This window comes from Zootermopsis nevadensis, unplaced genomic scaffold (genome assembly GCF_977971745.1).
Source record: "Zootermopsis nevadensis isolate Lab colony 2312 unplaced genomic scaffold, Znev_1.0 Znev_ptg000031l, whole genome shotgun sequence".
NCBI lineage: Eukaryota > Metazoa > Arthropoda > Insecta > Blattodea > Termopsidae > Zootermopsis > Zootermopsis nevadensis.
The window spans coordinates 3,340,594-3,355,116 of NW_028259163.1; the positions used below are offsets into that span (position 1 = coordinate 3,340,594).

The 14,523-nt window shown below is 37.3% G+C and overlaps 1 protein-coding gene across 4 annotated transcripts in view; it reads right to left on the reverse strand.

Annotated features, from left to right (window-relative positions):
- Positions 1 to 14,523, reverse strand: part of Nuak (Nuak family kinase 1) — a 43,534-nt gene that overhangs the window by 5,515 nt on the left and 23,496 nt on the right. For all 4 annotated transcript variants that reach the window (XM_022069966.2, XM_022069963.2, XM_022069965.2 and 1 more), the window contains exons 19-21: positions 13,959 to 14,104; positions 12,553 to 12,707; positions 467 to 4,538 (exon numbers count right to left, since the gene is read on the reverse strand). In XM_022069966.2, coding sequence (XP_021925658.2) covers positions 467 to 4,538; positions 12,553 to 12,707; positions 13,959 to 14,104 — 4,373 coding nt within the window. The remainder of the gene's footprint in view (positions 1 to 466; positions 4,539 to 12,552; positions 12,708 to 13,958; positions 14,105 to 14,523) is intronic.

Here is a 14,523-nt window from a genome sequence, read left to right on the forward strand (position 1 = left end):
GACATTAAGTGGACATTATACAACGATATACAACTTCCTAATATGAGGATATGGACAATTTTAAGAACGAGCGGTAATTGCAGAATCTGAAGGCTTCTGTAGACCAGAACGTTTTGCAATCAAGGAAGTTCATTAGTGAAAATATTCTTCAATAAAATTCTTTCCCCCATACATAAATCTGCCCTGCAGATCACAGATTATTCATCCCTTATCTAAAATAACATACCACATGACCCATATTAAGTGTTACATAATCATTCTTGAGTTACAACAAAAAACATCGCATTGATTATTCCGTTCCGCTATACATGTAACAAAATCATGAAATTTTGAAATAAAAAATTTTCAATATCAACATGGCAATATATTAATAATCCTAATGAAAATCTACTATATAAATTTACTAGAATTCAAATCTAAGAACACATGCAAAAGATTTTATAGAGCACTCAGGTTGAAAATTTACCTATTATATTTCCCATGTAATGGCGAAGTCTCCCCTGCGACCAGTCCTAACCTCATGGCATCGTCAGGATAACTCGCACCTGCAACACTGCTGCTGCTACTGGCATACCCTGGTGCCACACTCAAATGCTGATTCCATATTGTTGGCAAACGAGACTTAACAATGGCAGTTCCAATATCAGACTCGGTAGACCTTGAAAGACGAGAATCACTGCCCCTTCTTATGGTATCTGAATATAAAGGCTGATATTGCGAAGTATTGAAATTTACATTATGGTTAAAATGCCTTGGCATTCGAAGTTTTTCCACACTGCCTCCAAGAAAAGACACATTTTCTCCAGCAGTCGATCTGGTCTGCATGCCTTCACCTGATGATACCGAAGTCCCCTGGTTGTGCTTCGGCAAATAATTCTGATCAGTCAAGCTAAAATCATCTACAAATCCATTCATGTCTTTGGTCACATTTTCTGTAATCAAAGGTTTAAAATCATAATCAGTATAAGAACTTGGGTGTGATCTAGGAGAAACTGATGATCTTCTGCTATATGTAGCTAATCCATCATCATAATCATTTTCAGCAAGCACAGACTGGCTTCTGTACGGTTTCCGAAGGTGATACATAGAGGCATAGTCTGCAGGATGGTCCATTTTCCTCGAGAAATTTCGTGGATGATGTTGGTAGGAAAGAGAATTTGTATCTCGGTATGAAGACGAAAGACAGCCGACAGGAGAGAGGGATGACTTTCTATGTCTCTTTTTAACATCATTAAATCGTGAGTAGAAGCTTTTCCTACGTATTCTATCACCGACACTTTCTTCAACATCATTTCCTGGTAGAGGAACAGGTGACGGTGGAAACTCGCGGTTTTCGGCGTCTGAGCAAACAGACCATGAATCGAAACTTTCTGATTCATCTGCTGGGGATAACACAGATGAATCATCAGCTGGATATGAGTGTGAATCGAGACATTTAACATCCGCAAATTTTACCTCATCATCATTCAAACTGTAATCATCTACAGGTGAATTATCAAATGCATTATCTGTGGTTGGCGATATTCCAGAATTTGTACACGGCTTCAGTTCCTCTGCTTTACCTGCGTCAACACAACTCTTAGATGAAACTTGTGCATCATTTTCTCTTCTTACAAAGTCATTTTTATTTCCACAATCATGGGGGATACACATTGCTTTCGCAGCCGATGTTACTTCCTGCATCACCAAACTTAAACCCTCATTTGTATCTACAGATGTCTCCAGTTTCTTCACTATAAGAGTATCAGTTGATTCTGGTGCAACTGCTACCAACCCCTTCAATCCAGTGAGAGTATCAGGCTGAACTAATTTCGTATTGCTTTCCGTTAGTGGCCTCATATTAAACAGATCCTTAGAGCATTTATCCAGCTCAAGTTTATGTGCACTTTTAGCATCTGAATCTGAACGTGGGTCACTTCTAGGTTGAGCTTTGATACTTGTTTCAATTATGTTCTTTGTTTTAGATTTAATACTGCCTCTTTTTATAAGTTTTGGAACACCACTTCCCTGCTGCTTTACTGCAATGCCTCGTTCGGATATACTGATCTCTTGCACGTTGCTGGAATTATGAACAGCTGCTTCATTGCCCAACACATTTTCAACAGTTAACTCTGCTGCCTTTTTATTTTCGAGCATATTTAAGCCTGGATTCTGTGACTGGGTCTCTGTCTTCTTACCAGTTTCCAAATCTTTCTTATGAATTGTCGCATGACTTTCAACAGGGTTTTTCTTAACCACAGAAGAATTTGAATTAGCTTTCTTCAAACGTAAAGGACGAACGGGCTTGAATTCCGAGGACCCGCCTATATCTGCGCCATGGTCCAATAAAACACTGTCACTCCGAGAGCCACCATACACTGACTGAGTACGTCTGAGACGAGATAACACTGAAGGTCGAGGAGGCGATAACTTACCAGTTTTACCTGGAGTATCTTCTAGTTTCCGAAATAAACCTAGAACAGAAGTCACTTTGCTTCCCAGTTTCGAAGCAGCATTTTCTTTCACAAATGGCTTATGGTTTTTGGAGCTTGACTCAACAGTGCAACACTCACTCACAGAAACTGCACGTTTCAAAAGGTGTGATTCTGAAGTAATGATATCGCCACCACGAGGTGTTAAGCTATGTTCACGCAGAGAGTGAATGGCTTTGTCTACACGACTTTTGCCAGAATTACTGATTGATGGAATACAGTCACCTGATGACCTGAATTTTTCAAGTTTTTTCTCCAGCGAATGTAGGAATCGGCTCTTGTTATTTGAGTTGCTGGACTGTTTTTCAAATGCTGTACTACATTTCTCCACTTTTTTGGTATCATTCATATCATTTAACTTTTCCCTCATTTCATTTCCAGTCCCGTTCCCTTCTCCAGTTTGTTCCAGCTCACTCTTGATACGGTTTTTCGAGTTTATATTATTATTCTCAGTATTTATATTACCTGAAGATACAGAAATAGACTTTGTCTTCAATCTATCTTCACTGAGAATTGATGATGATCCAATTTCTGTAGAATCCTGCACTTCAGATGGAGACTCTTTATCTTCTGCAACCACCTTCTTTAAGTTCTTCCTCAATTTTAACTTATTTTCCATTTCAGCTGCTTTCTTTGCATCTTTTTCCTTAGCATAAACACTCTCCTCTCGCGGGGTATCAAAGAAATCTGGACGCAGAAACCGGGAAATGCGGCGCTTCTTTTTAGAAGTATCCTTATCATCGCTCGCGGAATCAGCTTCACGTGTCGCAACTTTCCCCTCAGAACTTTGCCTCAAAAATCTGCTCAGTATTGAACGATCAGGTGTGGAGCGCGGTGAATTAGATGTTCGTAGTTTCCTTACAGAATCTGTGCCCTCCTTATCATTATTAGGACGGTCTCTCTTCTTTTGCTTTTCTACGTCACAATTCACGGTAGATGACCGGAAACGAAGCAATGATGGAATCTGACTGCGGCCCTTAGATTCTGAAGATGATGACGCATTAATGCTGTTTTTACTTAATGAATTATTCTGAAGCTTATTTCTGATACCAGACATGCTTCCATGGACCAAGCTGGAATTGCCCATATTTTGAAACTCTGAGTTATTCAGTTGAGAAGGCATACTTGAATTGTTACTTGTGCTTTTAGAATTAACAGATGAACTGGAAGATTTGTCTACTTCGTAATTAAAAGAAGCCTCCAATTCTGCATTCACCTTGTCTGTGGGTTTACCAGCATATGAAAAAATTGATTTCTTTTCCTCTGACCTAGCAATACTAGGAAGGGATGATGAATGGTGAGGACGATCCTGTAAAAATTCTTCTTCAATACTCGAGTGCCGCAAATGATGGCTACTACCATTTGAATGATATCCGTATGAGCGCTGTCTGGCGCTGGATGAGCTTTGGCTAGCTTCTCTCTTTCGTCCTTGAGATACAGTATTGTAAGGCAATGGCGGGAGAACTCTGTCCATATCCAATGGCTTATTGTAATGGCCATAATCGCCACAATCCGATGACGAACCACCTCTGTGAGTAGACATGCTGATAAAATTTCTATCTTTTGAATCTAATAAACTTAGAGATCTACGAGTTGGAGGCAGATGATCTTTCCTTGTATATCTAGTGGATTCTTCAGTTATAGGCATACAATCTTGCCTGCACAGAGATACAGAGGAGTTTTTATGAATGCTCTTTCCTTCTTGACCTCCAAAATCAGAACAGTAACTATTTCTAGAAGACAAATCAACGTTCCTAGGTGTTCTACTGTTATACATCTCGTCAGCTGTGCTTCGCAAGGAAAGTGTCCTTGATAATCTTCTGGAAGTGTGTTGGGGAATATTACTACCCTGAGATGCCAATGAACCGAGAGACGATTTTCTTACGGGTGCAAGATAATCTGATGGTGTGGTTTGCTGATTCCTATTTGACTGGCTTCCTATGTCTTGGCTGGATGAGTCCCGGTAGGAAGGCATCTGCCGAGCCAAGCTTGGCGCGTAATAATATGAGCTACTCAAGTCACTTCCTGCATCATCACTTATGCCACCACGGTCAAATCTTGATGGACCTGTTTGAACAGAGTTACAATAATAAGTTTTCATATTGATTATGAAAACATCTAGTCAAGCTTGCAGAATTTTGTGGTTATAAGAAGTTACAAATATGCCAATTAATACAGAGACATAAGGATACTGAAAGAAAGAAAGCCTGACTTACAAGATAAAAACTGTAATTCATGTACACCTTTGCTTTTCAAGGACAAGCCATGTCAAATGTTTAAAATTATCCAGTGTTTCCACAAACACTGCAGTTGTCAACTTCAGGGTGAATATGTAATGGCTGGGCATTTTTGACAGCCTTACATAGGGAAACCCCCCCCCCCCCCCCCCCCACACACACACACCATGTCTGCATCCAGCCCTTTGTCAAAAATGTACAACCATTACATACTCACACTGAAGTTGGCAACTGCAATGTTTGCTGAAACACGAGATAATTTTCAATATTAAATGTGGCTCATCCCTGAAAGCCAAAGCTACACACTGAATTCCAGCCATAAAAACCTAAAGCAAAAACTGTAATTCATATTTACCTATTATTACCTCAAATTGTAAATGGAAACATATATGAAACGTAGAAAGTAAGGTGTTGATAAAAAAATTTAAGATCTGACAACTTGCAGCTGATAATGAAAAATAAATGACCAAATGATTCAGAAGACAACTAACTACTTTATACATACACAAAGAGCTACAGATTGCAACATCCTGTTAGCACAGAAACACATATTATTCTACGTGAAAATTGTACTCATCTGAACTACAGTGTTAGAATACTAGTCATATATATAACACATAATTAGATAAAACTACACATAATAGATATACATAAGGGAAACACATTTTATCATTATCCAAACTCATAATAAAAACTCATACTGACAGATGGATAATATTCTGTAAGATTTCAGCAGTACATACACTAATAGAGGTACATATTTTTCATTCCCCACGCTCAGTAGTAGTATAGTAGTGGTGATGGAGTTGGTGGTGGAAGTGTCTACTAATAGGTTGCTGTAGTGGTAGCGTTGTGTCGGGGGCGGGGCAGGGTGGTGGTGGTGGGGGTAGCTGCCCCCCCTCCGCCTCTCCCCCGTCCTCCCACAGGGACATGCACGGTCAAACGTACGCTCGCTGCAAACAAGCCACAAACAAACACAAGACAATGCACGGTAAAGAAAACCATCTGCCATATTTGAATCAAGACTTGTGAATTGTAATTCTGAAACCAAGAGTGCGTACTATTTAATCTAGTCAAACCCACCTTTTCCCCATGTCCTGAAAGGAAAGAAAAGGCTTTCGTGCAGTTATGACAGAATATCTTTCCCCATTTCCAATAAGTTTTAAACCAGGAGTGTCGATCTCTATTAGAAACAACGAATGGTGGAAAGGCAAACCTTTAAGGCTGGATTGACTACCAACCAACCTGCTATCATATTTTGAGTGATGGCAAACCTTTAAAATGTTTCATGGAGCCACCAACAATCAACATGAGACTATGACATTTTGAAAGGTGATATTCAAAATTCTCAATTTCATGAATGTAACTTTCACTGTGAATTAAAACATACATATCAGCTATAACTGCTTCACAATTTCGTAACAGTAATTTGCTTTACATTCAGTCAATGGAACCTTTAATTTCTAATAATATGTATTCAAAACTGAACTAACCTTAACCATGTATGATCTTCATACAGATAAAATTCCTTAATTCAGTAGCCTTCATCCCTATCGTTCCCAATTATTTTCTTAAAAACATAACTGGTTTCATGATGTAAAAAGCATTTCAAGCAGTTGTCGCACGGAAACAACTTAATGCATGAAGCAATTACTATAACGGTAAATAATAAAACAAAGGTCATCAGGAATATATATTCACAAGGTTGGTATAATTAATTATTTCAGTAGAGTTTAATGAAACCACAGGCAAAGAATAGGCACAATTAGTACCTTTTATGGGTCAACAGGAATAACACTGACAGAATAAATAAATAAGCAATTTAATTATTTCAATGCAATCTGCAGGCACTTACAGAACAGCAACTTTTTTTTTGCCAGCAGGAATATATATATTCATGACTGATAATAAATTAGAAAATTTCAATATTTTATTAAATAAATACCAAGACAAAAAAATGGGCACTTTCACAAGTATCTTATTAGAATCTATTGTGGAAGCACGTGACCACTTATTTTAGTGGTTCAGATGCTCCAGTTTCTCTTATTTTAATTTTATGGTAAAACAAACAAAACATTACAATCCCACATGTTTATCGTTGCAGAGACATTTTGTTGCGTCATACAACTGAAATTACGTTCTTCATTGCAATGCTCTATTGTCCTCCAAAGACTATTTAACAAGAGAAACAGGTCAGACATATTTACAGCAATGTGTTTCTAACATAATTTTTGATACCTTTGAAACATTTACTTCTGTTGTTAATATTTGCAATGGATGCATTAACAAGCAAAAATGCTGAGGTTACAAAACATTTTTAAAGCAACTTCGATACCAAAAATCACCTAGCACCATTTTCCTTACCGCAGTTCTCTGTAGCAAAGGGTCTTAGAAAATTAATGTCACACTCGCACGTGCACGTGTGCACGCACGCTCATGTGCATGCAGGCACATGTGTGTGGATGGCTAAGTATGAGGACTAGACTAGACTAACTTTACAATGTACTGTACTATGTATACATAGGACCTGATATGAGTAACCAAATAAAGTCATTTTAGAAATGAGGTTCCCACGGCAGTGAAGATGCTGATGTTAGTCTGGGTTGAAACATCATGTGGACCCGTAAAGATGAGGTAATATAATTTAAACAGACTTAACTTCCAACTTCCTAACACAAACTCATAATTAATTCTAAAATCACCACTCATTCAGAATATGACAAACTTCAGAATATCATATACATTTAAAACTTATTAGTTAAGGAGGTCACCTGTTTCAAACTAAGGAACATTATTATGGTTATTGAAATCCCAAAGAATGTTTAAAAGTTTCTGTCACTTAATCAAAGAATGTAAATTATTATTTTTAAAACTTGTTTAAACTGATTCATCTGACTAACTGATGGAAATTGCAGGTTATATGTTAAACTTACTTACAAATAAAATGTAGCAAACCTCTCAATGAAAAAATGCTGCCTACAAAGATCAATTATCCTGCTTCTTAGTTTTAGACTTTATGTACCTGAAGAAAGTTCAACATTGCAATAATGCATTAATTTATTTTTTGTTGTGTATGAAGGCATACAGGGAGCGGGAAGATAAAAAAAAATCCACACACTCTAGACATCAGCTTTATACAGAGGAGATAATTCAGCTTCACTCTTTATTTAAAATAATTATTACCAAAATTATTAATTGTAATAAATCTAACAACTTCAATTTTTAATTTCTTATTGCCCATATACCCACTTGGCTTCACATTTAGCATCAATTAAAAGTCTCATTATAATATGGCAGTAGCTGACTAGTATGGTTCATATGCAAAAAACATTAGCAAGAAATCAACACCTTCTATCGGAAAAAAGAGCAGTCATTTGAGGAAATACAGCTATTTCAATTTCACAACCTTTAAACCAATTAAAAATGCACCGAAAACAATAGTAAATTAATTAGTTACAACACAAAATTATCAACTGTTATACTCAACATGAAGAACATTAGTCATATTTGCATTTGAAATAATAATAATAATTTCCTTTTAGGCATGACTAACAAACCTACCAACAAACTCAATGGAACAGAACCCTTCTTGAGAAACTAGCAGAATGCTTAAATAGCCAAGAAATACTATATCTTTCGTGAAACCCAAATATTTGTTACCATGGATGTTTTCAGGACGATAAGTCACTCATCACCCTGATGATGGAGGTAGCAAGGACCTCTGAAACATTGGTAAACTACCATCCACTTTAATATTATTCTCATATCTATGTCAGTGTCTTCTGTCGTTTCTAACCACTCTCTTCCCTTTAGTCTTTCTGGTTAAAATTTTGTATACATTTCTAATCTCCACTAGGTGCTACATGCCCAACCCAACTCAACTTCCTTTATTTGATCACTAACAATATTTGTGAAATCTTTTTTGAGGGGGGGGGGGGCACACACACACACACACACATATATATATATATATATATATATATATATATATACGAGGGTCGCTCATTAAGTAATGCCCCACATTTTTTTCCTCAGAACATATTTATTCAAGATGGCTCAAATTTAGTGACAATATAAATCAATGTTTCCTTTACACATACTATTTTTCCACATAGTCCCCATCAACTTGTACGGTTTTACGCCAGCGTGGAACAAGTGCATGCATGCCTTGCCGGTACCAGCTCTTGTCCTGTGCACGTAGCCATGTCCTCACTGCTTGAATCACGCTCTCGTCATCTTCAAATCTTGTTCCGCGGATAGCATCTTTAAGTGGCCCAAAGAGATGGAAGTCGGAGGGTGCCAGATCTGGACTGTAGGGTGGATGGGGTAGCACCGTCCAACCCAATTTGGTGATTTCTTCCCGGGTTCTCAGACTTGTGTGAGGGCGTGCATTGTCGTGCAGGAGCAAAATTTCTGCTGGATGCTTGTGAGGCCGAACTCGTCGAAAACGCTTCTTGAGGGTTTTCAGGGTCCTGATGTACGCGTCTGAATTGATGGTCGCACCTCTTGGCATCACATCCACTAGAATGACCCCATCACTGTCCCAAAAGACAGTCATCATGACTTTTCCGGCGGAGGGAGTTGTCTTGAATTTCTTCTTTCTCGGTGATTGAGGATGATGCCACTCCATTGACTGCCTTTTTGTCTCTGGCTCAAAGTGGTGTATCCAGGTTTCGTCACCTGTAATGATCCCTCAGCATCAAAACGCTTCCAACAATTCAGAAGAAATTGTTTTCCTTTGAATCCTGTGGTCTGCTGTGAGACTTCGTGGAACCCATCTTGCGCACACCTTCGAATATGCGAGAGCCTGGATAATTGCAATCACACTTCCATTGCTGACTGAAAGCTGTTGGGCCAATTGTCGAGTTGTGATGCGCCGATCCTCACGAATAATGGCATCCGCGCGGTTCAACATGTCTGGAGTGGTGGCTGTGGCAGGACGCCCACTTCCTGAAGCTTTAACTCTCTTAGCCCAGCGACCAACGGTGCTCCTATCGACTGCACAGCTTCCATACACAGCACACAAACGTTTATGAATGTTCACCACCGTTTCTTTTTCAGCAACAAGGAATTCAATTACAGCTCGTTGCTTGTAACGAGAGTCGTTCACAGACGCCATTTTAACAGTTCACTACAGCTCCGCTATCGGTTGGAATCATTTGAAACTCCGTACACGAACGCGGGAAACATCAAATCTCAAGCATGTAAAAGTACACTTTTCTATCTTCATTATTGGCTGAGAAAAAAAATGTGGGGCATTACTTAATGAGCGACCCTCGTATATATATATATATATATATATATATATATATATATATATATATATATATATATATATATATAGCATATTTAAACTTACAAAATCTTAGTTCAGTTCTAAAAGCAGACACATTGTATTTCCTCTTGACCATCTTTAATGCCGATACCTATGTATTCATTTTGTTTGACAATGTTTATGCATATGACCTTGAAATTACCACTTCAATTGTCTGCACTAACTACCAAACAAATCAAACACAAGAACACAATGTTAGGAAATATTCTATTACCATACAGAAAAGTACACTCCACGTATCGCTCAGTTTCTGAATGGTCATTAATAATGCAAGGTTTTAAGATAAAACAAAAATAAAAACACAACTTCCATGCAACAGCAACAGTAAACAAAATTCATTAACAGAAATGGTGAAGGACTTCCACTGTCTCAAAAAAAAAAAAAAAATTAACTGCTTCACAAAGGAAGTAACATTTTCCTTTACTGCTCCACCTAGAACCACTTACAAAAACACAAAACATTAACACTGTTTAAATGTCCAAAAAACAAAGTGACATTGTAAAAGTATATCGAGAATTGTATTTCCTGTAATATATATGTTGCAAATTTTCAAAAAATATGTAAATGCAACAAAGACTTATCAGGTGATAGGTTATGTAAGCATAGAATTAGATTCCAGTGGCCTGAAGACGATCTGATCAATCACATCGATTCCAGATGATGGTGGCAGCGACAGTATCCAGAACACTGGAAATTAATTCCGTAATCACAGGGCTGATTGCCTAGAAGACTTCAATGCCTTCAGTTACCATGAAAGCCTCAAGTTACATTTTTTTTGGTGGGGGGGGGGGCACAGCATTGCCTGCTGTACAAAAAACTTGACAAGGCTTCTTTTGGAAAATATAACAAAAGTGTGAAAAACTGTCTTATAAAAATGACAGATAACAATCAAAATATATTAATAACTACAGCAATAAATATGTGAAAGTCATTGCGTTCTTTTGCTTTGAAACATTATCTTAATCAGCATTATGATCTGGCTGTTCAGCTTATAAACTCTTAGGTTAAGAGTGCTAAATACAACATTACAAAAGCAATTCTAGCTTTCCTTACATTCTTACATTAAACTCATCAATATAGAACTGATTAATATATATCATCCTCTGGTGTGTGCCTGCACGGGCGCGGGCATGTGCGTGTGTGTGGAAAAACAATGATGGTGGTTTTTGATTAAATTTCTTTTGTCTCTCCATGTATACATATAGCAGAACTATAAGATAGGGCTTCATGCAGACATCAAATTGTGGACTTCTCATACAAGCCTTCCGCGATGTTTCCTTCAGGTACACAATGCCATGTACTGAGTCTTGTACCCATAGAAAAGTGATCAAAGGCACTGGATTATTTTCGAACAGATAAATGAACAAATAATTTGTATAAACATGTACAACACTCCATCAATATAGTTTAGACTAATCTGTATGTGATATTTTGATATCAAACGTGCCATACCTCATCAGAGGTCATAAGAGAGGATAACAATATGTTTTGAAAAATGTTCACAAAGACATTAAAAACAAATCTCTGGTAGTAAGATTCTAAGGTTGGACGGCACTAATACCAAAGCTCTCGTTGAACATGAATCTCAGCCATCCTAACCTCAAAATCCATTTCCCAAACAATTACCTTAATGTAATTCTTACACACCCCTCTCAGTCTTCAATGTGAGAACTTTATAACAGAAGATTGCTATCTTCTGGGTTGCAGCACCGTCATGATGGAGGCAACATGGACCTCTGAAATGTCTGAAAACTTCTACCAGACTACACACCACTAAAAAACTGAACACAGCCACCTTCGTACTCACCGCAGTAAGAATCAGACACTCCTACTTTCTAACAGGTTTTCCCACCAAAATTTTATGCATCCTGAGCCAGTTCCATCCAAATGCACTCCTCACAGCCTATCTAAAAATCCATCTTAATGTTATCCTCCTACTTCTCTTCCAGTCTTCCAAATACTTGCTTTCCATTATGCTTCCCCACAAACATTCTGTATGAATTTCTTGTCTCTGCTGTCCACTGATTACACTATGCTAGTAACATAATTAGTGAACACACAGTAATCCTGACATATTATTGCCAGTTTTCATATTAGGTTTGGGTGTACAGTCTAATAAGTTCAAAATTACTCAATAGTGATACACAACTCAAGTAATATAACTTAAATCTACAAGAAACTTAACATAATCCACTTACCCAGAGTCTCGTCGAGGCATCACACAATTATTTGAAATCTAACAACAGCTATACAATTTTTTTCAACCCTTTCATAAACAATTATTACATTTTTAATACCTGTAGACTGAAATTCTCCACTAGTCCCCATTAACTGACCCATGATAAGTGGACAAATGTATTTTTAAATATTCATACTACACAAACCAAACGGTACAATCTAACAAGTGTACTTTCCCATAGGTTAAATGGCAAAGGGTCAGATACTCCACATGGAAGAAAAAAGCTTCAAACATCTCTCTAGACCATGAAACAAGTATACAGATACCGACCTCTTGGCAGAGTTCCTCCACGTGTCATAGCGTTTGCTGTATCACTGTAGACACTGTCACTGTCCGAAATATCCCTGCTGACACTGCGTCGCCACGGCGTTGGGCCATCTCCATCATGCCCAAATGACCTTGAAAACTGACTCTCAGATATTCGCCTGTGGAGGAACAAATTTATCACATTAAACACATGTATAACAATAAAATCAAGCAACAAATGAAATGAAATGCAAGTACAAAGTATGTTCACCTTAAATTAAATTAACCTTTTAAAGTTCAATGGTAAATATTTGTAAAACCTGCTTTAATAATCAATAACACTGCATTTTGCTCACAGAATATATTTGTTTCATATGATTCTCAGAAAAAAACAGGATTAATTCTCTATACAGCACTTACCATATGATCTATGTGACGGAGCATTTTTTAATAAAAGGCAGGAACTCAATTTTTAAATATTATTTTCATAAATTCAAGTTCGAAGGATTAAATCAAGAATGTACGGACCACATCCATAGACTAGTTGAATGACTATTTCAATTCATCACATTTGGGATCATGGGGAAAAAATTATTTTTTTACACATACATGCAACAGTGAGCACAAATTTGGAAAACAGTAGATAAATAAAAGCCTGCACTACCTGGACTTACAATCAAGTACTTTTCTATGAAATCCGCAAATTTCCCCAAAATTAAAATTCAATGTAGATCCATAGTTTGTAAATACATTCATGAGAATCTAGATTATTTTGTTTCGTATAAAATAATTATCAGACAATACTTACGTGGTAGTCATTACAGTCCTGTGGGAAGCTACATGAAAACTAATCACCATCTTTAATAAGAGACTGAAGTGATGAGGCATTTATACAAACACATTATCAGTATTACTGTTATGCTTATATATATATATGGATGTTACTAGAAACTGTGCCATATTATGAGAGTCTAAATAATAAGTTAATCGTGTAAGACTTGAGGTTCTCACAGCGGTGAATATGAAGATTTCTGTCTTCTGGGTTATTGCGCTGTGTAGTCTGGTCGATGTTAACCAACGTTTCAGAGGTCATACTGCCTCCGTCATCAGGGCGATGAATATTCATAATAAGTTAATCATTTAACCATAAAATAACAATGATAAATGCCATTACAGGCCAATGATAATGTGATCACTTTATAGTTTTAAAAGTTGTAACTTTAATCTCCAGTTTTAAATGCATGAGGCATGTTTCAGCAAGTGTAGTACAAAATATTAGTATTAGATCTCTCCAATTTTCAAAAATATGTTTTCAGATTCTGAGAACAACACTACAGAACCATCTATATAACTAATATCTAGGCATGATATTACTGCACTACTTACTTCAAAAATTTAGAAATAGTAATTTGTTTCTAATGAAACTTCACCTGGAAAGTGGCTCTCCTGGTCGACCATACATGTTACTCCAGAAGCCACTTGTTGGAGAAGTTGCTAGGTGGCTCAAGAGTCGAGTAGATGGAAAACCCGGACGACCACCATCTTCAACATTCAACCTCTGGGTTAAGCTCCGTACCTGAAAAGTGCAACAAATTTTAATTGCACACAGATAAAAAAAATCTCATAAAAATCACCCATTACTTTTGCCTTCAAACTTTGATGAATTAATCGACATAAGCAATTTTGACTACCAGTAAGCATGAATAGGAGGCTGGGTGAGCCCTAGAGCTGGTCTGGATACTCACCCCTGCTGGGGATTGAACCCCAGTCATCCAGTCTGTAGTCAGAAAATATAATGAATTATGATGGTTTGTGTTTTAAGATACTAGCACAACATTTATATGGGGGGACTGAGGAGACCGAAAGAAATCTCAAGTCAGATCTCTAGGATGAAATTTAAACCCAGGACTTCCAGAATATGAAGCACGAGGGCCAGCTTCTGTATTCCATCCATACGAACAGACTTCAAATTAAATCAGAATGGTAAAATTGTAT